Source organism: Prunus persica, chromosome G1, assembly GCF_000346465.2.
Source record: "Prunus persica cultivar Lovell chromosome G1, Prunus_persica_NCBIv2, whole genome shotgun sequence".
NCBI lineage: Eukaryota > Viridiplantae > Streptophyta > Magnoliopsida > Rosales > Rosaceae > Prunus > Prunus persica.
Window position 1 is genome coordinate 45,356,857 of NC_034009.1, and position 26,272 is coordinate 45,383,128.

Sequence of the window (26,272 nt, forward strand, 5' to 3'; positions counted from 1 at the left end):
ACCTATGCCCACTCAAAAAGCAACCCACATGTATGCATAACTCAAAATTTATCTTCTCTTTAATTATCTCCTCTTTAATTATCTTCTTCTATTGGATTTCTCTTAAAATACATATATGCATCTTCAAATTTTAGATGTAATCTATTCTAGGGTTTAATTAAGAATGAATTATAATTTGGGGATTTTCAAAGTAAGGCTCATTACATCTCTTGATTATGTGTTTTTTTTTTTTTTTTTTGTTTATTAATGAAATTCACTTGTACCATCGAGTTTTTAATGTAAGTTTGGCCGAGCCGGGTTTCGAATCGTGGATCCGCCACTACTATCACTGTTAGTACTAATCAGTTGGCAGCTCGTTGGTTATGTTTGTACGTACTAACCTTAGGGGGTATATTCATTTCATACTTTTGTGGAGAATCAAATACTTTCATAGAATTAAAAAGTTTGAGATTATTCAATTCAGATTTTAATAAACTCTTGTGGTGTTCAATTGTGACTTTTAAAAAGTATTTAAAAGTTTGGTTGTATCCAAAAAATTAATGACTTTTAAAGAGTTTGGTAAGTAAATGACTTTTGTATACTTTTAAGGTTAATTGTTAATACCAAAAGTCTTACTAATTTTCTGTCAATAGAAGTGTGATGTGTACATAAATTTTTCCTTTTCATATTTTTGATAAATTATTTTTGTATATGTATTAAACGGTGACTCGAAAAAAAAAAAAAAAAGTAACTCTTACCGGTAAAGATTCAAGTAGTATCCATTTCCCAATGAATTTTCAACTCTTTAACAAAACGTCGTCTCTCTCCTCAATTCAGTCTGCATCATCGTTGTTGCCAAAGGCCCAAAAGAAAAATAATAACATAATTCTGAGAAGCAATTGGTGACCAAAAGAAAGGAAGGAGATCTGAAATCATTCCCCCACAAAGAAAGACCAAGTACCTGAACTTTTTCCCTCCAAAGTGTTTCTCATCAAATCGATCATGCGGGTCTTTCATATTATACTTTATCCCAAAATGAATTAGTACTTGAATTTCATGTTTTTGGAGGTAGATTCTTTTGTAGGAACATATTCTGTGTTATTCAATCATCATTAGCCATTCAAAACCGTAGTTGCAATTAGTGTATCTATGGTATTCCTCAGCCTACAAAACGCAAACTTTAGTAGCTATGCAATGAGTATTCCTCATAAACTCAAAACCCACTTACGATGAATATGAGTATGGGTATTATCATGACTTAGGGATTGAGCTCTGATATTCAGATTATCATTGGTATTCCTTCACTTTTTTGGGCTCTGATATTCAAATTTTCCGGCAGTTTCTTTCAAATAAGGAGCAGAGTTTGGATTGACACTGAGTGAGTGATGAGGAAGAGAGAGAAGAGAATGGAGTCGGCGTGTGGGAGTAGGAAATCAAAGAGTTTTATAATCATGAAATAAATTATAAAACGTAGTTAAAACTCTATAGAACCCTATCATAAGAGTTTAGAAAAGTTTGTCACTTTTCTTTATAAACTCTATAAAAGAAGTAGCGGGCTTTAATACCCAAGAGAGCGAGAAAGAGGGAGAGAGATCGGAATGGACGATCCTCCAGGCAGCGATATGTGCTCGGTCTGCCATGGCAACTTCGACACTCCTTGTCAAGCCAATTGTTCTCACTGGTTTTGCGGTACCCTTCTCTCTTTCCTTTTCAATCCCATTTCTCATTTTCAGTGCGTTTGGTTTGGCTATAATGTTACATCCAGTTCGTCTTTGTTTTCTTGCAACTGGTTGCTGCCATGCCATCTCTATCTGCAGAAGTTTTTAAACTTTTCCTTTAATTTTCCCCAATGTTTGCTTTACTTACCGTAATCTTCTCCTATGAGTTCAAAATAGTGTTGGGTTTTCTATGGATCCCTAGTTTTGAATGTTAATATATCTTTCTCTTGCATTTCAATCAACCAATTTTGTGCCTGTAAAAGAACCCAACGATTTTTGTTTGCATATCTACGTGGGTCGCTAGAAATTTCTCCATTGAAGTGTGTTTCATTGCATTTTGAGCATTTTTATTTTGTTTGAACAGTTTGTATTTCGTTGGGATCCAAATTTGTCTCGAGGTAGTTCATGCTTTCGATATGACTGATTTGAGCATGCTTGTGTTGATAGACTTGATTTTGTTAGAAAAGTTTAATAACGGCTGTAGATGTCATTGTGCAGTTTTAGAGCGACTTATAAGGTGACTTGGGAGATTATCTCCACCAGGCAGAGGATGTTTTGCCTTGGAAACAAATCCAAATTAAGTTAGCTAGCTGTATGCTATAAGTTAGCGGCTTGATATCTAGAAAAGTCAAATTAGAGTGCCAGTATGAATCTATAATTATCCTTTGCGGAGTTTGGTAGAGACAAAAAACAAGTTAGACAAGAATAAAATCTGAAGAGTTGCAGCCTAAAGATGTGAAAAACCACATACATGAAAAAAGAAAACTATTCCCAGTGTTTATTTCATGCCAAGGAGAATGGATATGATATTCTTAATCAGTGTTATTCAAAGTTTTGCTATAAATCCGTGGATACCGTAGTGCCCTGTATCTAACATCTACCTTAGCCAGTTTCCATAGGAGGGCAGGGGTGCCTTATCATTGCTCTTGTTCATTTGAATAATCTCCTTACAGAGAGGGAAAAAATTGACTACCTCAACGTACTTGATCAGGGCTTCTGGATAAAGTACCTTATATGTAATGATTGAGCTTGTTTCATGAAGGGCTCCTGTAAATTCTACTCAATGGCTGTTTGGTGCTGAGGTTGCCTCGTTAAGGGCGTTGGTGATGTTTTTCGAATTGCATATTTTCACATATTGTGATCATGTTTTTCTTATAAAAAATACTATTAGGATCAAGTTTTGAACTTGATAACACAGCACCTTAACAAATATATGAATTCGTATACATGGGATTTGATGAAACATCTTACTAGAGCTGCATATGAAACTCAGCATCAGAGCTTCATCTGTTATATCATTAGGTTCTGTTATGTATGTTAGAGAGAGTTCTTGTAATTAAAATGTTTTTTAATAAATAAATGCAGCCAATCAAAAATAAAAAAATCAAATAAAGAATTCAGTCTTGAGGAGCTAAAGGCATAGTCTCTTTTGAGATTTCTAGGCCATATGCACCAACTACGAATATGAGGCAAAATGATTTTAAAAGCTGAAGATCTATGAGCATAGTGGATCAACAAATAGGTAGTAATAGAGGATAAAAGAGAGCTAAGTTTAAAAAGTGTTTGCATGTGTGACTTCCCTTAATTAAAATTCAAAGCTGATTGGAGCTGGGCTCCACCTTAGGCTTTAAAGACATTTTGATGTTTGACGAGTTCACTGCTAATGCTAAATATATGAAAATGATCTATGCTTGGAATTATTTTTGTTTGTTATGGAGAATAGAGATTTTGGATTCGCAAAGTTGTGACAAAGTCTTCAACATGTTACTTGAGTTGTCTGTACTTTTTTGTAGGACTAGTGTTATACACCTAAACTGCTTGGGCGTGATGTCTTCTATGCATTGCATTCTGTGCAAGCTATTAACTATAACATTGTGATTGTTTGATGATAAGATTATAGATTAGCACGACAGTTACTACTTTATATGAATCTGCAAGTATCATACATTACAAATGATCTACAAAGCTTGAACTCATAAATGAGTACTTTCTTTAAAAAAACCAAAAAAGTTACTGACAATCATTGGCTGCGTGTGTGCAGAAATGGAGTGTGCTGTTTGGCATCATGGATCAGCACTTCAGCCTGTAAATGCCACTATGCCGTCGTTATATCACTTTGTTGGTTCCAAGTGAGGCTTCATTAAGGCAGGCTGACAGACCAGAGGTGGCTGAGATTCTAGGCAAAGTTGAAAGGTACAATCGTTATTTTGGAGATCATCCCAGAAGTCTTATTCAGGTAGGTGGATATATGTAATAGATATAAATAGTATATATTTTTTATATATAACGTACGATGGTTGTTAAATATGATTAGTTGAAAAATATTCATAGTTTCTGTGCACTTTAAAATGTACGGAGAAAATAGTCTTTTTTTTCCAAAAGAATTAAAATTTTACTCCTGGAAAAGTAAAATATATAAAGTTTCTGTTCACTAAAACATGTTGGCATCCATGATTGCAACTCTTTCTTTTAAGTAACTGAATTTTGCCTCAGATGCTAGTCCCACGCTCTTACATCCTTAAAAAATTATCTTTAGTCCACATCTTAAAGTTATTCGTAATAAACTCCAATCTCTTCACGTGAGAAATCTTATAACACTTTAGCAATCTTAAGTTTGTAACTGCACCTCTTGTTGACCCACGTGATTCCAAAAGCCATATTTAGTTATGATTCCTGGAGATGTGAACTTTCCCGTTATGTTTCTCAGGATATATTAGATTGTATTTAATGTGTGCATAAGAAAAAGTAATCTGATACTTGATGTTCAACATTTCCCTTTAGTTTTGTCTGATCTAAATAATAAATATTCAAATGAGAACATTAGGTATGAAGATAGGTACAATATTTGATTGAAAATATTAGAGCATTAGATCCTGCTGCATTTCCCATCAATCATGCCTGCTTTCACATTTACGCTTCTTTCTGTATAACGTTGCCAAGTGTATTCAAGCATTGAACATCATAAATGTCAAATGATTTTGAATGAACCTCTCTCTCTCTCTCTCTCTCTCTCTCTCTCTCTCTCTCAGGTGTATTCAATCATAACATCATATATGTCAATTATCTTTTCTACAGAGAGGGCAGGACCTTCCTTTTTTCCTGCGGAGGCTGCTGCGAGAACTAATTGATCCTAATAGATCTCTTCCTGCTCGTAGGATGGCTCAGATCTGTTTTGCAGTTAAGTAGTTGACACAAGTATGCAATCAATTATCTTATATCCTGCTGTCAGTTTGTTGGCAATACAACCACATGGGTGCTTACCTACATGTATCGTTTTGTTTTGTTTATCTGGAGTAGGTAGTCTGTTAATTTGTGACACAAGGATTCTTTTCAACAATCTTATAAATGAGTTGCATATCTTTTGAATTTTGTCATCCACAAACCATACAACATACATGCAGACCCGATCCATTTGAGCTGATGTAGGAGTTCATTGAATTTTGTATGAACATTGCAAGTATTCTATATCAGTGTACGACCTTCAACAAGATAACGTAGGGCTCTTGAAAACATGATGAAATAGCATCGTACCAATTTATAATATTTGTTTGATATTGAATTTGCCTTTTCATAGCTGTTTTGTTACTTGCATCAAGTAAACTGTCATTTATTAATGACAAGTGCCCAGGCAACTGAGAAATATAGAAGAGGAAGTAGAATTGCTATAGTTAGGAGTTATGCATGCCATTTGAAAGTAAGAAACAAAAGGGAAAGGGAAAAAAACAACCAAACGTCATTTGCTGTCCTTTTGTTTTCATTGAATAATTATTTGGAGCTCATAGCTCAGATCTATCCCAAGGTTTTAAATGAAAAAGGACTTACATGCCAAAAATGTGTTTGCAATGCTATACTGCCATACTTTTGTTCATCCCTATTTTTTCAAATGTAATTCTAGCATATGCTTCTATAGCAGCATTTGCAAATTTTTTTTCTTCTAGTTTTTTTACTTCATACCATGCGGCTGTAAATGCAGTGATGTAGTTGGACCTGGCAAAACATTTTAGATGAGAAATCATCTGTATTGCGTCATTTTTCAATAGGTCTCTTTTCTACTGATAGTTATGCATTATCAGGTGTTATCTTTTCCCCTTCAAATGAATGTGTAAGGTTGTGGCAGCATTTGCAAATTTTTTTTCTTCTACTTTTTTTACTTCATACCATGCAGCTGTAAATGCAGTGATGTAGTTGGACCTGGCAAAATTTTTTGGATGAGAAATCATCTGGATTGCATCATTTTTTAATAGATCTCTTTTCTACTGATAGTTATGCATTATCAGGTGTTATCTTTTCCCCTTCAAATGAATGCAAAAGGTTGTGGTGGTCAATTCTGAAGCATATGATATACTTTATGTTCATTATGAAGTTCTCACCTTCTGGCAATTTGTGTTTTTTTGAATTTACAGATGATATTGTTAGCAATCTACCTAGTGAGTCCTGTTGACCTTATTCCGGAAGGTGGCTTTTATGCTTTAACTTTCATTTGGTTGAATTTTTCTTGTTGAGTTGTTCCTAGTAAGTAGCACACTATTAATACATCATCCTGGCTTTGTGTTCCTGCAGCAATGTTTGGTTTACTTGGTTACGTTGATGATTTCATCGTGGCACTGGTCATCTTGTTTAATCTTGCTGCCATTTCTCGGTCGATACTCTATCACCGTCATGGAGGTTCCTAAACTGTGCAGTCATGGCTTACGGCAATTTTACATTTAAACGATGGAAAGGAGGAACTAGTTTTGAGTTTGTAATTGCAAGCTGGGAATTTTTCTTTGTTGTACTGGGGTAGAATAATTGGACTTGATTCACCTCATTGGAATATAGGATTTTAGAAGTGAGCCATCTTTATGTTGCAATGTAGTTTCAGTTGAATTTGTATACATTTTCATGCTCAATTACGGTGACTTACAAATGAAATTAGAAAATGTAGAACCTTGTGTTGTCCATATGCACTGGCATTGTAGGGGCCACTTTGTGTCAATAGACCAAATAGTTATTAGCAGAGCTTTTTTCCCTATTCTGGATGACTTCGCTGTGTTTTTATTTTGGGGTTAAATTCCTAAATGTCTCTTTATCAATTGATCAATTTGGTCTCTTATCAATTCACCAATTTGGTCTCTTATCAGTTCAGCCAATTTTGTCTTTATGTTTAATCCAATAGCCAATTCTGTCTACTGTATTTTTTGTTCTGTAAGAAACTTGCACTCTTCATTGGACATAGGAACATACAACGAGAAAGTAAATACAATGCAATAAAGCAAAAGGGAGAAAACATGTGCCAATCCTCTTCCGACTGCGAGTTGGCATCCCTCCAAGGCCGCCATTGCCTCCACCTCAATTGCAGAACCCGCAGCCATAGAAGACGATCTTGTCCCGAGAAACATCCCTCATGCGTATCTGACGATAACCCCAGCACCTGCCGTACAATTGTGTTGGTTCCACGCAGCATCAATATTTCTTGAGGTTTGGGGCACAAGGGGGCATCCAGTGGTCGAGAACCTACTGGTTTCTGTCAGCCTGACTCAGAGTTCACTCACCATTTCTAAGCATTGTCAGATCACCAATCATTTGTTGAGATTAATTTTGAAAATTTCATTACTAGTTTTATATTCTAGAAAAGTCTGCTACGTTGGTTTGGCATTTAATTCTTGTTCTAGGGAGTTATATGTCCTGTTTAAATATGAGCTTTTGCTCAACATGATTAGCCCTTGACAGTTCCTCTTGCAATAACGCTAGTTGTTGGAGTTTTTGGACTCATTGTATACAATGGTATCTTTAATTGAAATTGATGTGATTTCGAAAATCATTAGATTGATAAACTTTTACTTTGAACTAAGACCCTTCTGCTCGGGAAGGACAGTTAACAGAGAGAGGTTAGGAAGAAAAACATAAGCTTTCTAGTTTGAGAGTTTGCAAAGAAAGGTGCCCTAGCAATTTTGAAATTTTGTGGCCTACTTCCATTAGTTTATACTTTATACTCGTTAATTTGCTAGTTTCAACATAACCAAAGTAGATATTGAAAAAAGAGAAATTTCACAGTAAATCAATATGAGAGTATTGAGGCCCAAAAATCCAGGGTTGGGCCCAAATAAATTCTTGGCTCAACGCAATGCTTTGTTAAGAAAAAGACCCGATTTGGAGCACGCGAAAGTTCGTCATTCATGCTCGCACAAGTCATGACCCACGTGCTATGCCAAATAAATATGCAATCTATCATGCTAAAAGTTGAAATAAGCATTGGCTTTACGAGCCCAAGCTAATTATCCCGTCATGCGTCATATCCTTCTTCAAAGCGACAAAATTCAAGCACGCCAAGCGACATGCAATGCCAAGCGGAAAATCATTATTATTACACATAGCCACGCTACAAGTTTAAGTGGGCCCAAGCCATGCAAATTCCCAGGGCTTGCTTGAGTGGGTTGTGGTATGGATAGTTACGAGCTTTCATGAGGTCCATTGATGAGCCGAGAAATGGAAGTTTTGGGCTGCTTAGGAGCCCCAAAACTCCAGCCCATTTCCTGAGCCCAAATATGTGGGTAAGCATAAAAGAGAGAAGAATTAGCCCAATACTTTAGAAAAATTAACCCATCACCTTAGGAAGGCCCAAATAGCCCAAGTGGCTTAGAAAAATCCAAAAAATCTCCAGCACATGGTTTGAAATGAAACCACGATAAAAAACTAGGAGATGTTTATACGCTTAGAAAGCTAGGAGACTCCAGCACATGGCCAAAGACAAACAAAATGCATGCCATCAACAAAACCAAAGGAAATTTGTACGTGTAGGAGAAAAACCCATTAGGCAAAAGCTCTATCCATTCTCCTTTCCTCTACAAGCTCTAATGGGGAAACCAAGAAGAAAAGCAGGAGGCGCCTCGTCCCCATGGGAAGGTCTAGCCTCACAAAAAACCTTGGAACCCCAAAGAGCTTGTGACCCATCCACTTTGGTTAAAGAAATTTCACCAAAAAGGAGTGAATGGAAAGAAGCAAAGGAAAAGTGGGAATGGAGGATTGATAGAATTAGGGTTCTAAGTGCCTATAAAATGAAGCTTCCTCTACCCAGCAAAGATCATCATCCAGAATGCGACCAAGCTTTGTCAAGCAACTGAAAATTCACTCAATCCACATCCAGAGAGCAAGCTTCCTTTCTTGCTTCCAAAACCCAACAATTTCGAGCCCTATTCCTCCATCTCCTCCCCTTTTCTCTTATGTTAAAACATTCCAGAGCTTGACAGATTTTTTGTCAAGCTGCTGTAAACTATTCAACACACCCATTATACCCCCATCTCTCTCCCTCTTCAACAAACCCTCTTAGAATCCATTCCCCCTTTCCTTAGAACCCCTGTCTCTCATAAGAACCCACAACTTTCTCTATTTATGCTAAACTCATGATGGTTTTGCTCTCATGCCATAAGCTTCTCATGCCAAGCTAAGAATCTACCTGTAAGCAGTTGTGGTTTTTGTTGGTGAAGATAACCAGGATGCTTCTTAAGGCTTCACTACCATTTCGAAGCATTCTTGGGGCTTGATTCTTGAACTCAGGCACATGGGGTAATTTCACCTGTTTCTCTTTTTCGGCAGCCCAAGCCCATTCTTCAGGCTGCTGGAATAAAAAGATCCCTACAGAGAGTTCAATTTTTTCTTCTTCTTTATTTTTCGTGGGAATATTTGCCTTTGATCTATCTCATTATCTTGAGTGCTACTAAATTATGTTATTGCACACATTATTTATCATAGAGAATTGCATGTTGAGTTGGAGAGGTCTTGGTAATTGCTTCATTTTTCAAAACAACACTTTACATGAATACTACCACCTCTCTTACTACTATACCCATAAAACTTTGTTTGAAATTGTTGTTCTAGTTAGCAAAGAGATTGCAAAATCAACATCTTGCATTTTTCTTACAACGAGTAAGAAATAATCTTAGCCTCTCAAGTTCTTTCATAATTAGTAAAATGTGGAATGGGAAAAATATGAATAAAACACGTATGTCTTTTATTCGGCAAAATTTTGGCAAGTTACAATTGAAAAGTTTGGCCACTATATAATATTTTTATTCAATAATATGTAAAAATTATGTTCATAATATGTGAATTTTGTGTGTATTATTGAAAATTTTGTAAAGAATACGTGTTTTAAACATGAAAAAATACGTATGTATAGAAAAAAAATTATTTAAAAAAGAAGAAGATCTCAATGTATAATTAAAGAGTATAGCCGCGTGGCTGTACTATTTATTTAAAAAAAACCCCAACATAGCCGCTGGCAGTAGTCTTTATTACAAAGTATAGCCGAGCGGATATACTATTATATATATGTCCTTATTTTTTGTGGCTTATTATTACAAAACGTCCCTAAGGTTTATGAAACTATCAGATTGCATCCTTAATGTTTTTTTTTTTGTCATTCGTGGTTCTCAAGGTTAGTATGCATGATCACAAATGGTTACTGCCGTTAGGTTCCGTCAAAAACTCCTTTAGTTTGCTGATGTGATATATATGTATATCACAAAACATCCTTGAGGTTCACATATCTATCACAAATGGTCCTTATGAAATTTTTTAATTTTTTAAATTAAAAATTCATAAAATTTTTGTTTTCTTTTTAAAATTTTATGAATTATAATTATTTTAAAAACTATATTAAATTTTAAATACATGTGACACTATATTATTGTAAATGTTGGCTCCATATATATGCCACATCAACAAACTAATGAAGTTTTTAAAAAATAATTTAAAATTCATAAAATTTAAAAATGAAAAAAACTAAAGGTTTAAGGTTCATAAATGGTCCTCAAGATTAAAATCTTTCTATAAATGATTTTTTCATTTATAAATAATTTTAAAAAGAAAATCAAAATTTTATGAATTTTAAATTAAAAAATAATAAAAATTTATAGAGACCATCTGTGATAAGTGTGTAAACCTCAGAGATGTTTTGTGATATATATGTATGCTACGTCAGCAAACTAACAGAGTTTTTGACAGAATCTAACGACAGGGACTATTTGTGATTGCACATACTAACCTTGAGGACCATAAGTGACATTAAAAAAATTAAAGATGCAATCTGATAGTTTCGTAAACCTTAAGAACGTTTTGTGATAATAAACCATTTTATTTTATTACGAGTATTGCCGCTTAAAGAAAGAATATTCAGTAATCTAAATCCCACTTGTTCCGCTGCGGTTATACTCGTAAAAAGTATATTTTTCAGGTGGGATTAAAATATTTTTCAATTCAGGCTTTGTCGGTGTGTCGTCTGGGAAATTTGGCACTCCCGAACTTTGCAGGCAGCTCATCAAGCTGTTGGGGGCACACTGATAAGAGAGAGTCCAGCGACCGAAAATGGAAATGGAAATTGAAGCAGAAGAAGAGCAAGTCCAGATGGAGCCGCCCAAAATTCACCGCCTAGACGATTCTGTAGTGAACCGAATCGCCGCCGGCGAGGTTATCCAACGCCCTGTCTCCGCCGTCAAAGAGCTCGTTGAGAACAGTCTCGACGCCTGCTCCTCCTCCATAAACGTCGTCGTCAAGGACGGCGGCCTCAAGCTCATCCAAGTCTCCGATGACGGCCACGGCATCCGCGTTAGTCTTCTTACTGCTTCTTCTCTTTCTCACATTTTCTGCTTGGTTCTCGGGAATCTTTTTCTTTTCATTTTTTTTCATAAATATTTCAGAGTTTCTTCTGCTTCATTACGAATTAACGATTTTCTTTTACTCCAGTATGAGGACTTGCCCATACTCTGTGAGCGGCACACGACGTCGAAATTGTCGACGTTTGAGGATTTGCAATCGATAAAGTCGATGGGGTTTAGAGGAGAAGCACTTGCGAGCATGACTTATGTAGCTCATGTTACTGTGACAACGATTACCAAGGGCCAGTTGCATGGTTATAGGTATGTGCATTACCTGTTTGATGAAATGACTGGCTAGTAATTTGTTAGGTTGCTGACAAAATATTTGTTCACAGGTAGAAATGGAAATGGCATAGCCTTTTGAGTTTTCCATATAATGATTGAATTTTTAAAGTTATAATTTCGTGGGTTCAGGGTATCTTATAAAGATGGAGTCATGGAGCACGAACCAAAGGCGTGCGCTGCTGTAAAAGGAACTCAGATAATGGTATGGAAAACATTTGGGGTTGGGTTTTCTGTAGTCTCTCATTTTTAGAAATCAGAGCAGTTTATAAGTTCAGACTGTGAAACTCATACACCGATTGCCTTAAACGAAAGAAAAACAAGTGGTCATTTTGCTGGTCATTAAATGTTTGGCCAATGTGGTTTAATGGGATAAAATTACTTTTTATATTTTGGTGCAATGGGATGAAATTAGCTTTACTTGTGAATTAAGCGGTCGTGTGTTGTCAGGTTGAAAATTTATTCTATAACATGACTGCTCGGAGGAAGACACTGCAAAATTCTGCTGATGATTATTCAAAGATTGTAGATGTGTTAAGCCGGTTTGCCATTCATCATATGAATGTTAGCTTCTCCTGCAGAAAAGTAGGTTTCCGTTTCACCAACTAATGAAAGTTTTCTTTCTTACTTCACTTATCGTTTGCATGGCTAGAACTTACTCCAAAATCACGATTAAAGCTTTTTGAGCTGCTATTATTATCAGCATGGAGCTGCTAGAGCAGATGTTAATTCTGTTGCCACAATATCAAGGATTGATGCAATTCGTTCAGTTTATGGGGTGTCAGTTGCTCGCTGTCTGATGAAGGTAGAAGCTTTGGATAAAGATCCTTCTAGCTCAGTTTTCCAGATGGAGGGGTTTATCTCCAATTCCAATTATGTAGCGAAGAAGATAACCATGGTGCTTTTTATAAATGGTATGAACTATTCGTGCAGTGCCATATCAAGACAAGAAACTTCCAATGTCAAAATTATCAAATTTACAAACTAAAACCAGAAAGGTTTTTGTAGAATTACTTTGTATTAAGTTGGGTCAGATTGGGTAAACCAGCTCATTAAACCAAATTCAAACACATGGTTTCCAATGCTAATGTTGCAAACTGGAAGTGAGCTGAGCTCTAAGACTCAAACCAACATTCATCCCTACTATTTCCTTATTCAGCAAATTGTTTTCTGGGACTTCTCTCTAGATGATAACCTATTATATTTCTCTTTCTAAATTTGAGCCCAAGTGGCAAAGAGTTTATTGAATGTCCTTGAGGGATTATTTATTATTATTAGTTTTTGTAATTTCCCTTTTTCTTTTAGCTGTGGAGGAAGGAGTTTAGTCGGTTGGGTGGCAGTGTCTCAGGTCATAAGACAAAGGTGGTTATGTGTTAATGCTTCCATTGCTAAAAAAGGTTTTCAGGTCTTTGCTTTTTTACTTGAAAGTATGACCTTTCACCCTTCTTGACCTGATAGGATGAGATGGTGGTTAGATTGACATAGGGAATTTTCTCATAGATGTCATATCAAGGTTATGAGATACTCCATCTCTTTGTTTTTTCATAACCATCTTCTTGGATTTGGAAGGTTAACATGCCTTCTAAGGTGTATGTTTGCGATATGCACTTAAGTCCATAAAAACTAGATGAACCTATTAGATTTTGTAAAAGAAGCAATATATGATTCTGGAAGTTAAAGACCATGTATGTTCAGTCAATTGGATATTCTACTCTCGAGCTTTCCTAGTCTTGTAATGCGTAGTAGTTAAATACAAGTAAACAGCTTAATCAACAAACCAGGAAAAGGGACAAAGCAAGACTTGTTTAAGCTTCAGCCGTTGGGATATTCTGTGCTGGAGCTTGACTAGTCTCTTCTCTGAAAAGAGAAAATTAGAGCTTGGAGACAGATGTAGTGCGCTTTTAACAAACATCCCTGAAATTAAATCAGCCAAAATCAGAAGCTGTTTAGCGATCTTATTATCTTGATGAGGATTTCAGTGTTTGTCAGACAACATGTTAGTCTAATTATTCAATCACAGTTAGATGGCTACATGGTTTATGATTTGGATGATTGTTTGTGAGGATGATCCTTGGATAGGACCTAAAAATTGGACTGCTCAAATATTCTTGTATATATTTACATATATGCAAAATGTATAATACATATATGTGATAGGTTTTGTCATTTGTATGTGAAAATTAACTAGGGACTACCTAATTTACTTTCTTTATTACTTTATTTATAAGCCTGAAGGTCTATTATGCGATTTTTACCTTTTAAGTCCACCAATAATTATGTCTTCTTGTTCGTTTTTGTTTTGTTTTTTGACTTATATTTATATTCTATTTTATTTCGAAAGTACAGACAGATTGGTGGATTGTACTGCATTGAAGAGAGCTCTAGAAATTGTTTATGCTGCAACATTGCCAAAAGCATCAAAACCCTTCATATACATGGCAATTATATTACCACCTGAACATGTTGATGTCAACGTTCACCCAACGAAGAGAGAGGTATGCATTAGTTTTAGGTTTGTGATTTTTAAATCCTGGTTTCTGATATATATATATATATATTTTATACCAAGCAAAATAGGCTCAATTGTTGGTAAGGGCATCACATCAAAAACTTCATATCTATGTAAGGCATTTGAGATGTAAAATTGAATTTTACATCCGAACCATTACTTCACTTAATTTCCATAAAATATATATCTATTGGATTTTCCATAATTGAAGTGGCAACAAGAGTTGGAGATGTCGTTGTAAGACCATTTCAAGTATCCTGTTCTGTAAAGTCCAAACTTGGTTTCTGTCTAATATTCTGTAAACAAGTAACTTTTCTGTCTGTCAGTGCTTGGATCATGTGTTGCATACGGACATCTCATTAACCAGCTTCTGCCTATCCACAAGGGCTTTACTGGCTATTCCTTTTTAACAAACACCTTATATTCCTGTATGAAAAATACTAGGAGATAGCGGAACACCCTGAGATTTTCCTGCTTCTTATTTATTTATATATCATCTATTATTGGAACAGCTGGTGTAGAAAGTTCTTACTAACCTCTATAATACCAAATATATCTGCATTCTTATTGAAAAAGAAACTCTTTTGATATGCAGGTAAGCCTTCTGAATCAGGAAATCATCATTGAAAAGATACAGTCGGTGGTTGAATCAAGGTTGAGAAGCTCCAATGAGACACAAACATTTCAGGAACAGGTATTGTTAGCAAAAGCTGCTGATGGTTTCCAGTATGTGGAGAAAGATATCTGTTTCTTAGAAGTTGGTAAAAAATTCGTAGTCTTTGCCCCTCCCTTTCTAAGTATATGTGTGTGTATATATATATACACACACTAGAAGCATCATAAACATTCCATGCAGGTTCTATATGAATTTATAGGAAGTTACAGTAGGCGAGAGAAGGTTAGTTAGTTAAAGATCGAATAATGTTAATTACCATAACAACCTTAATTTTTAGTTTAATTATTTAAAATGTTTAATGAAATAATAATGACAAAATTGATACTTACCTTATCGTGGTTGACAATGAGTCTTCTCTTATTAAATGTAGTTATATATATTACCATGGTTGACAAAGAGCCTTCTCTTAATAATAGTATTTAGGCAAAAAGTCACTTTTGGTCCCTGTAATTTATCACTTTTACCACTTAGGTCCATGTGGTTTCAATTTGATCAATTTTGTCCATGTAGTTTGAATTCCAAGCAATTCAAGGACAATCCCTAATTTCTGTCAAATTAAGAGGGCATTTCGGTCCAATCTTGCAGCCCCTCCCCAACCACCTGATCCGATCCCTCCTCCTCTCCCGACCCAACCTCCTCCTCCTAACTCAACCTACTCCCCACCCTCTAGCCACGACCCAACCACCCCGACAACAACCTTATCCCTTCCCTCCCCCTCCCGACCCAACATCCTCCACCACCACCTTTTTCCTCACTCGTATCAAACTCCAAAACCTAATTCCATGCATTCCCCTAAACCTCTCCTCATGAATCCAAATTTCCAAAAACAAAGCCAGACTTTAAGACTAAAAAGTGACAATTGTTTATTCAAGATTGGAGGTAATGGACTTTGAGACTTGAAAGCATAAGAAGAGCTACATAGGGCCTGCTGGGTTGGCTGTGGAGTGGTTGGGGAGGTGATGCAAGATTGGACCGAAATGCCGCTCTTAATTTGACAAAAATTGGGGATTGTCCTTGAATTGCTTGAAATTCTAACTACAAGGACAAAATAGATCAAATTGAAACAACAGGGACCAAAAATGACTTTTAGCCTTGTATTTATATACATTTGTATGGAAATGCATATGTACGGAATTCCTCAGCGCAGAGGATGGAGTTTGTATCGATAATGTTGTTAATGTATTGATAACACGTTGATACGTTTTGCTATTGACTTGTTATAGACACCTTATCGACACCACATTCACATTAACAGACCTTTAAAGGATGGGCGTCCAGCAGAGAGGGGACTGTACATATGTACATATACAATTTTTCTATGATGCAGTTAACCATAAGTCTGGGTCACCATTTTTTGCCTTGCTGGTTGACCTCCACTGTACATGCCGATCAAGCGGCAGTTAAGACTTAAGACTTAGACTAAGATTAGAAAAGTCAGTGAAATAGACAGCTGAAATTGCCAAAATTAAAAATACGGGACGATATTGGAAAATGACTTAATCTTGTGATGGTTTCAGTTAAAGATGCTTGCTGTGGTGAATAATTTTTTTTTTCCTCATATGAAATGCATGTTGGTTTGTGAAGCCAATGGATGCCTCGATAAATACTTGGAAGCTTTGTATGGCTTACTTTTGTATGTTTTCCCTTACTAAACAATGTATACTAGAAACCAGCCCGGTTGTTGCTTCATGGAAATTCTTGTTTTCTACATATAGAGGGAATCTGCATTTATTCTTTTATATCTGTTTTCCCACTCTAACCAGGCATGTGGTGCTTTTAGTTTGGCACCATTTCTGGAGCCCTATCTTCAAATGAGTACTGCTCTCTAAATTGTGCATTTTCTTGGCATCTTTTGTCTCATCGACATTACAGGCAGTCAAACCAACTCCATCCTGCCAAATGGTTTCAAGCAATGATTCAAATCGGAACCCCTCACCATCTGGTAAGTCCAAATTCCTTACTTTAGTAGATTGTGTTCAAAGTTCATATCTTTTGTTGGTTTCATAATCTTGGCATATTCAATTAACAGCATATATGGTATAGTTCTGAATTCTGAAATGTTTATTAGTGTTATATTTTTAGCAGGGTCAAAATTACAAAAGGTACCAGTGCATAAAATGGTTAGAACAGATTCATCGGATCCTGCTGGAAGGTTGCATGTTTACTTGCAACCAGAATCTTGTGGCCATCTTGAAAGGAATACTAGCTTGACTGCTATTAGGTAGGATTCTTACATAGTCCTTGAACAGTCAGTTTAATATCTTGTACTGGCTCAGTTGTTAAGCCGCACCTAGCGATGTTGTTCCACTTGTGTGATGTGTGCTAAGACAGTTACTATTGAGCATTGCGAGAATTAGATTATCTTATTAGCATACTTCATTCTGTCCACCCTTTTCTTTTACCTCCTTTTTGTTCTATTGTTTTTTGTAACTTTCCAATTTTGAGAATGGGTCAGTTCTTCCCTCTTGAGCCTTCAGAGGGGTGGATGATTTTGCTTGTAGAGCAGAAGATGGGAGGAACTCTTGTCTTTGTTTCAGCTGAGGGGTAGTGTGATACGTTGACATTGCCATAGAAACTTAGCTACCAGAGACTGATTCTGAGAAATAGGGTGGCAAATGTGTGAAGTTAGTTCTAATTTTACTTCAATTTTTGGGACACGGGGGAGGGGGGTCTGTTGCTCTTTGTTGTCATTCTCGTTTTACTGGGTGAAAATGTTATGAGAGCGATTGGAAGGGGATAATATTATTTTTAATGTCTCTTTTTTTTGGGTATCTGAATGTGCTCTCTTATTAATGTAAGATAATCTGGGTTTGTTCTATCCTCTCCAAATATTTTTAATTTTTTCCCCATTATGTTCCCAAAGAAATTTGATATTCAATCCATTAATTAACTGATTTATAATCTGTGTATTTACTTGTGTTTGTATGTAAAATTTGAAATGATAGATCTTCTGTTAGACAAAGAAGAAATCCGAAGGAAACTGCTGATCTGACCAGCCTTCAGGAGCTTATAGATGAAATTGATCGCAATTGTCATTCTGGTCAGTTTGCAACCAAATTAATTGATCTGTTCTATGGTGGATACTTTCTTTTGGTAGCTAAAAGTAGCTGATGCTTTATGGTTTTCGTTTGTAGGTCTTCTGGACATTGTGAGACACTGCACCTATATTGGAATGGCAGATGACGTCTTTGCATTGCTTCAGCATGATACTCATCTTTACCTTGCAAATGTAGTGAACTTGAGGTAATCATCCTGTTGCTTAAATATATTATACACAAATGGTTCTTGTGGTTTACCTCATAAGTCAAGGTAAAGCCCTTTGTTTTGCTTTTGGTAAGTATCCCTCTGTGGTCTATATCCATTACCAAACTTAGTAAATCGCTATATTTCTGTTATTTGTGCAGGGGTATTATGGTCATTTTGTCAAGGGATGTTGGTAAACTTAAAATGAGCTCTAATTAGTGGTGTGCACAACCAATTGGATAGCTTACCGAAAATAATTTACCCTAGATATTATTCCATTGGTAAAAAAAACCAAATTTCATTCCTGCACTAGTCGCTGACGTGCCCACTGTGCAAAATATGGATGTCTGTTTCGATTTCGTGACAGTACAGAAGAACCAACCTGATTTTCCTCTCCCCCTAAGGTACAAACGATCTCGTTGTGACCGTGAAGCACATCTGCAGATGCATATTCTCCCAGAACAGGGTTTTAACTTTTAAGACCCAAAATAGAGGAAAAATAGGAGATGGCCATGTCAAAATGGGGCCAATCACATCTATTTATTTATATTATAAGTATTTACTTGACCAACAAAAAAACCGATGGAGGTAAAACAATAATAATAAAGCTGAAATGCTAAATGATAAGGGGTCTTCTCTTCAATTGTTGTCTGCTTTTATAGATCTTCTATGAAGAATCTTTGAAGACAAGGGATTGATATAGAATTAGATTTGGTGTTTCCATGTGGGTGTCGTTGTTTAAACCCTTTAAAGATGTTTCTTTCAGTGTCATTCATCTTGACTGGTCTGCAGTTCTGTTAAAGGTGTGGCTGCATGCATCTTTTTTTTGGATGTGGCCTAATAGTGCCTTGTTCTTTCTTTCTTTTGTTTTTTGGTTACAGGTGTTTGTTTTATGTGGACTTTGTACTTTGCATCCCTCTTTCAATGAATTTTTGGTCCTATGGTTTCTCATGATCAGTTCACTTATATCTATTTCTCAATGAAATTTCAGCAAAGAGCTCATGTACCAGCAAGTTCTGCGTCGGTTTGCCCATTTTAATGCTATACAAATAAGTGAGCCAGCCCCAGTGAAGGAGTTGATCGTGTTGGCACTAAAAGAGGGCAATTTAGATCCAGAATGCAGTGAGAATGTTGAGCTGAACGAGAAGATTGCAGAGGTAATTTACTTGCTTTCTTGAATTTGATTCCCTTAATTTAAAAAAAAAAAAATCATATTTATGTCTCTTTTGAGGAAATTCAGAACCCCTCCCTCCTAATCATAGGGAAGTTTCTTATTAAACCCTTCTTTAATAATCCATTACTTGCTAACAGATTTGACTTGCAGTACAGTTGCATGTGATTTTCATGGCCAAAATAGTAATAAGCCTATAAATTAATAAATTAATTAAAAATAAAACAGAGAAAAACAAGATAACCCCACCACCATTAGAGCAGGGACTCAAGTATCGGCGTACACGTTTTAAGAGAATGCAGACATCTTACCCCTGGCTGCAGTTCAACCCTGGATGCAGTTCAATGATGAGAACTTTCCAATCTTAGGCCCTTCTTCAAGCATAATATCATATCCCAAACTCGTGGGTCTGAAAATGATTGGGCAAATGTCCAAGCCTCCTGGACTGAGCAGTGCCTCAATATAGTAGGGAGGAAGCCATAATAGGGGTTTAATTTTCTGATTCCAGATCCACTAGCTCAGGATATTAACATAAGAGACCCTACGGAGCAACAAAAAAAAAAAGAATCAATCTTTAGTCTTTTCCTTCGCCACTGCCAAGTCCTCACTGCACCAATTCCTCAACTTGCACAAAAACTGTTATAGAGCGAGCATCACTTAAGATCATAGCTTAGTAGTGGTAGGGTAACTACCCCTCAACCATCAACTAGGCGTGAAAATGTTAAATATTAGTGTTGATGGGAATATTTTTCACATATAATAGTAGTACTTTTGAAAGTGTCTCTACATAAATCACATGAAAATGAAACCCAAGCAGTGAACTAGTCCACTGCTGGTCTGCAAAGGCTTATTTGAAATCAAGCGTTATCCCAGAACAAGATTAGAAAGAACTTATCATCATTACAATTAAAACTGTTGTACAAGTGATGAGAATTTAATATAATGGGACCCACTTAGTAATAACTTTTGACCTTGGATAAAGTAATTGTAACTTGTGTATGTAATTAATTGTGATAGTAGTTGTATTTTTATTTATTGAAGGAAAATGTTCCCTTTACTAACCACCTGCATGCTGACTGCTTCATTGTGAAGGAAGAGATCACAGACTGGAGAATTGCCCTTTAATATTTTTTAAGGTGTTTGTTCCTGGTGGACTTGCGCATCTTGTTCTCTTACTTCTCTCCACTCTTAAAGAAAATTCTTTTTCTTAGAATTGAGATAGTAACAGACTGAAGTTCAAAATATTAATGAGCAGATCTCCTCTTGTTTACCGCTAGATCTATTGATTCTTTGATTCTCATTACTAATCTATGGCTGTATTAATCCCATCAGCTGGGTTCAACATTTGAAGTTTTCTCCAATTTGCAGTAGTTTAGGGTCAATGCTCGTCTTAAATAGCTGAGTTTTGTTTTTACTATATTATAGTGATGCTTCTGCAGATGAACATGGAACTACTCAAGCAAAAGGCTGATATGATAGAGGAGTACTTTTGCATTCATATAGATAAAGATGGAAATTTGTCTAGGCTTCCAGTTATACTTGATCAATACACACCTGACATGGATCGTGTCCCTGAATTTGTGCTTTGTTTGGGCAACGACGTAAGTTATTTTTTATTTTCTTGGTTATCAAGATTTTCCCATATTTATAACCATATTAGTTTGTGTGGTGATTCTGACGCCTTATACTTTGGAAGACAACAACAATACACACTTCTGATGAAAAACATCCCTATTAAATTCAAAATAGATTGGCGGTAGGTGGAGAGGATCAATATTTTCTGTATGGGACGCTAAATACTTAATTCGGAGGTTTATATAATTGCTCTCAACTGCCTCTTAATATGTTACAGATTGAATCAAACTTGTGGGTTGATTAATATCTGGTGACATGGAGTATGTTGATGCTCTTTTTGGGAGGTCAACTTAGAGAGAAGTGGGTTGTCTTCAGGGTGAGGACCTTCGGCAAGGGAAGAGCTGCTCCGGACACCGGTATGGTGCCGGCCGAAGGCTCTCCGATGCTTAAGTCAGCTAAGAGTGGTAAATTGGCAGAGTAACAGTAAAAGTGAGAGAGAAGTTACCCTTTTTACTTGGGTACTGTTCCCTATTTATAGGGAAGTGAAAGTGGGAGGTTTGCACAAAGTTTCGATGTGGGACTTTGTGCAAGTCGCTATGGTGGCGACACGTGTCCTGGAGATTTGGTTCAGCAGTTTGGGAGCTTCGGTAGGTGTCTGGCACCTCGGAAGAGTGTCTTCCTTCGGTAGGGGAGAAGGCTTGTCTGCCTTGGTGTTAGTCGTTTTAAGGCTGGATATGCTCGGTTGATTATGAAGTAAACAAAGTAGTAAGAGTAAAACTGGATTAGACAAGCCGATGAATTGTGTTGATTTGTGCCAATAAATTTGGAGACCTAGACATACTGAGAAGTGGGTAAAGAGCCTAATAATTTTTGCCACCAAAAAAAAAAAAAAAAAAAAAAAAAAACATAAAAGGAACAAAGCCTTCCGATTTTGAGATTTTTGTTCTCTACAATCTTTACCTCTTCAACTTGTACAACACACACAGCTTCCATGAAAATGACCATATCTCTTCTCTTTTTTTATTATTAATTTAAGTTGAATTTTTTCGGTCATGTCATGATTAGAAAGTAAATAAAACCAATTGATATTTGAATGATTTGATCCAGGAGTTCCGACCATAACCTGATTGGTTGGTATTGAATTTTTCAGAATGTTAATCATTCTTTTATGTGGCTTATTAGAAATTTTTTTTTTGGACATAATAATAGGATCACAATGATGCATTTATTAATCAAAAGGAGCTTTATTAAGAGTTCATGTGTAACAAAAATTTCATGCATTTTATGTGACTAACATGCTTCAGAATTGAGTGTTTATGTTGATGTTCTTATCTTGGAGGGACATGTCAATTGTGAGGCTACTCTTGAGCATCCATTTTTCTTTGTTAAGTTAAAATGCAAAAGTATTTCCAATGTGACACACTGATGAGGAGACCATATAGCTGTCCTATTACTTTTGATATTCTCTATCTTTGCTGAGAAATGTAAATTTTTTGGCGCTTACTTTAATTTTCCGTTTATTTTTTAGGTTGACTGGGAGGAGGAAAAAAAATGCCTTCAAGTAATTTCAGCTGCACTTGGAAACTTCTATGCCATGCATCCTCCTATGTTGCCCAACCCATCTGGTGATGGCTTGCAATTTTACCAAAAGAGAAAACCTTTCAGGAATCCTGAAGAAAGGCTTTCTTGCAGTACTGGTATGTCTGTTTGCAGCTGGATCTCCACATCTCTGTTTAAAGAGTCGTAATATATTGATTTCCTTTCAGTTTTATAAAGTGATTTTTAATTTTTAGAAGTTAGTTTGTGCATGATGAAAAAAAATGTTTTAACCTTCCATCAGATGTATTTAGAATTATTTAAGTACAGCTAGAGATATTCAGAAAGAATCTGAGCCAAATCACGTGTCAAGATCCAGTGGGAATGACATATGGCTAGGGATTTCAAGAATGAAGAGAACTGATATATTGGAGGCTGATGAGGAATCTTGAGGCGGTGTGATTAAAATCAATAGGATGAACATATCGAAGATTATTTCCTAAAAGTTGACTTTGCTTTTAGCGCTCAAGTCAGTAATCATGACAGATTTTTTAGGAATACAAGGAAAACTCCCACCAAGTTAGGGTGAAAAAATATAGTAACACTAGCAGCACATTCATTGTCAATTTGCAAATCTGCGTTCACAAAATCAATGATCTCCAGGCATCTTAAAGTTTTCTTTTGATCTTCTGAAACCTCATAACGTTTGCAGTTTATTGGTACTAAAAACTCCAGCCAGTTACATGGGGATCTCCAGGCGTATGATAGATAGTAATCAGCACTCAGTCTCTCTCTGTCTCTCTCTCTCTGTGCTTGTATTTGTCAGAACAAAAACATACTTGAGCATTAATTTCATGCAATTGAAATCAATTAAATAACACCAATCTGAGCTGGAATGCTTTTTTTTGGTGTGTACAGGAGATGATGTCATGACAGAAAATGAAATCGAGCATGAACTAGTTGCAGAGGCAGAGACTGCATGGGCCCAGCGCGAGTGGTCTATCCAGCATGTTTTGTTTCCATCAATGAGGCTCTTTTTCAAGCCACCAAATTCTATGGCTACAAATGGAACATTTGTCCGGGTAAGCTGCATTTCTTTACCAAAAGTCTATGACATACTTATTAATTGCTTCTAGATTCTTCAGATACCCCTAAAGACTAAACTTAACTTCTTAGTGTTCAATTGTCAAGAATCTGTTTTTTTTCTTTTTTCGCATGTAGACGACAATATCTCTCTGTCTGTCCTGTTTAGCCACATGTTGGTCTCTTTGCTCCCTTTTATACATATGACCATCTGTGTTTCACTATTGTTATCTATTATTGTCTAGTATTATTTTTTATATTTTTATTATTAATATTACTAATTTTATCATTATTGATGCTGTTGTCACTAATTTTTTTATATTATAAATTCTCGGTTTGTTGGGGAAGTGTTGTTTTGTTTTTTCTTATATTAAAAAAACATATTTTCATTAAAGAGGAACAGAACAATATAGAAGATAAGTTGTCCCTGGTCTAGCTAGAAGATGATAGCTCACCGAAACAAGAAAAACAGCGAAACATAGCTAAGCAACAAAGATACATGGATGCAGAGCTGCAAAAATTAGTGCATAATGACATCCGTTTTGTAATTGAAATGATATGGGAATCTTGCAATTTGTATATCTGAAAATCGAGGATATCCTTTGCTCTTTGTAGGTAGCTTCACTCGAGAAACTATACAGGATTTTTGAAAGATGCTAATGCCACTGATCAGCGTCATGACAGAAGATGGTGCAGAGGAGGGTCATGTTTACAGGCTCATGCGTTCAGCTTACTTTCAATGCACTACATGGTTCCTTATGCTCACTGTAATTGGTTTTGTACAGGACTCTGGGTTTGGTGATATTAAAATTTTGTGAGAAAACCAGTCAGGAGCATTGTTTTCCCTTCAAAGTGGTGTATATTATAATTAGTTTAAAATCTATAAAAATCCTTTTTGAGTTTTGACAGTGGCGTTCATCTGTGTTTCATATTTTTGTAACCCAATTTTTGAATGGGATTGAACATATAATCCTATTCGGCTGTTTCATGCTAGGATACACTTAGCTTCATTAGAATATAAACAAAAAGAGCCGGCGAGAAGATTGTAGCTCAAGTGGTTAGGAGCATTCACTTAAGTTTTTTCTTTTCGATTTGACTAGCACCCAAAAGTAAATCAAAGATTGTCCTCAATGTTCCGAATTAAAGCATGACTAATGCAAGAAATAAGATGGCTGAGGATGGTACATGGAACTCGGAACTCGCCTTTTCAATTTCCTTGAAATTATTCATAAAATGAACCACATATATATATTCCAAGAGAACTCAATAAACCGATTAAGGGGTACGAATTTCTGCAGCTGATTTTTGGTTGAAAATATGCAAGATCATTTATCTAAAACCTTCCAACTTATATTTTTTTGAGTAAATTTAGGTTTTAGCCACAAAAAAAAACTTTCACTTTTGGAAAAAGCCAAAAATTTTCTGAAAAAGACAGAAAAACCCCTCAACTTTTAAACCAAAGACATGCATATGTAAAGAATTTTTTAGGAAATCCAAAAATAGATAAGGGCATTTTTGTCAATTTTGGATGCTTTTAAAAATATTTCTCTCTCCTTTGGCCTTTTCCAAAATATTCATTATCCAAGTACCTTTTTGGTTTACAACACGTTATCTCCAATTTTCTGTTATTCTATTACTTCTCTATTAACGCGTTGCCTCATGAAAACAACATAACCATTTCCTTTGTTAGCTCACACATTTTTCAGTCGCATTTGGGAGAGATTGTGTTTCCCTCTTTTTGGCCGAGGCGGCCGACGGAAGGAACTTTTGGTCCTTCTTTTGAGTGCGGAGCGTGCCACCACCAAACCACGAATTTGGGCTTGAATGGAATGTGAGTAGATGGATGTGTTGTGCTTCTAACTTTTGATCAAACGATTGATCAGCCAAGCAAGGAACTTCATCTTGGCCTAGATTCTTTCACTTCCTCGAGCTCGAGGATGGTTAGGCTTCGTACGAATGTTTTTGTGATTTTTAGGGTTTTAAGTAAAAATAGTGCAATTAAACTAAATGTGTGTTTAAACGTAAAGACAAGAATTGAAGTGCGATAAAGTAAATCAAAGCGATAAATGAAGTAAGAACGAGATAAAAAGCGATAAGAACGATAAAAATGATAAAAATAATAAACTAAAATAAACTCGCAATTAAACTTAATAAAAGTGCGATAACAATGAAAAGTAAAGCAATTGAAATAGACTTGAATTAAAATGACAAGAAAATATAAATTGAACAAGAATTTAAATTACACTAGGAAAAGGAAGAACTCGCCACACTAGGTGCTTGAAAAGTAAAATCATAAGTTTATGAAAAGAAAAGTGCCAAACGAAAGATAGGTTTGTTTGTCTGATGTTTTTTGGGCTAGCCATTGAATGGCCAAATGTCAACTCTTTTAAAAATCCTTCCTTTCGAGGCGCCCCTAAATCCGTGGGATTGCAATGAAGTAGATTTCCTATTGAAATTTGTAATTATTTTCTGTTGCATGATTTATTTCCTTATGCCTCTGCCTCTATCTCCATCTCCATCTCTTCCTCAGGTTTCAAGGTTGCATATGCACTTCTCTGATTTTGGGCACATAACCAAAACACAGTCGGTTACAACCACAGCCCAGAAAACGGGATGGAGTTTTGGCAAGTGATGTTGTTTTAACCGGCATTGGGGTGTTGGTCTACTTAAAGGGCACTAATTGTTAGCTATTGGGCCCCGTTTGGTTCACGGAACGAATTTGAAGGGAAATAATTTCCCATGTCATTTCCCAATGGACGGGAAATGGAAAATTTATTTCCCACATTTGGTAATGCTGGAAAAGTAACCGGGAGATATCACTTTATTTCCTTTCCCATGTTTGTTTTAAGTATGAATGGAAAACAAAGT

The 26,272-nt window shown here is 36.0% G+C and overlaps 2 protein-coding genes across 4 annotated transcripts; both read left to right on the forward strand.

The window, feature by feature from the left end:
• On the forward strand, positions 793-6,719 carry LOC18792430 (E3 ubiquitin-protein ligase RNF170). Its single transcript, XM_020555529.1, is given in 7 exon segments — positions 793-1,668; positions 2,780-2,787; positions 3,747-3,787; positions 3,789-3,933; positions 4,773-4,874; positions 6,101-6,152; positions 6,258-6,719. Coding segments are annotated over 7 exon segments (552 nt in total). The 5' UTR covers positions 793-1,577; the 3' UTR covers positions 6,371-6,719.
• LOC18793172 (DNA mismatch repair protein MLH1) lies at positions 10,868-24,320 on the forward strand. 3 transcript variants are annotated; one of them, XM_020554574.1, is made up of 16 exons: positions 10,868-11,279; positions 11,418-11,590; positions 11,744-11,816; positions 12,062-12,196; positions 12,315-12,525; positions 13,958-14,106; positions 14,716-14,814; positions 16,669-16,738; positions 16,882-17,017; positions 17,742-17,836; positions 17,931-18,039; positions 19,031-19,196; positions 20,650-20,811; positions 22,314-22,482; positions 23,240-23,403; positions 24,020-24,320. In XM_020554574.1, exons 1-16 carry the CDS (start codon positions 11,040-11,042, stop codon positions 24,062-24,064), a joined length of 2,196 nt encoding a protein of 731 aa, XP_020410163.1. In that variant the 5' UTR covers positions 10,868-11,039; the 3' UTR covers positions 24,065-24,320. The 3 variants fall into 3 exon arrangements, with proteins under 3 accessions (XP_020410163.1, XP_020410164.1, XP_020410162.1); XM_020554573.1 differs by having other exon boundaries at positions 10,883-11,279; positions 16,879-17,017; XM_020554575.1 differs by lacking the exons at positions 23,240-23,403; positions 24,020-24,320 and adding an exon at positions 23,034-23,215 and having other exon boundaries at positions 10,881-11,279; positions 16,879-17,017.

Coding starts and splice junctions, on each gene's coding strand:
- LOC18793172 (XM_020554573.1), top strand. CDS start 11,040: ATGGAAATGGAAATTGAAGCAGAAGAAGAGCAAGTCCAGATGGAGCCG. Junction 11,591..11,743: donor GGCCAGTTGCATGGTTATAG/GTATGTGCATTA, acceptor TCGTGGGTTCAG/GGTATCTTATAAAGATGGAG. Junction 17,837..17,930: donor TGATCGCAATTGTCATTCTG/GTCAGTTTGCAA, acceptor TTTCGTTTGTAG/GTCTTCTGGACATTGTGAGA.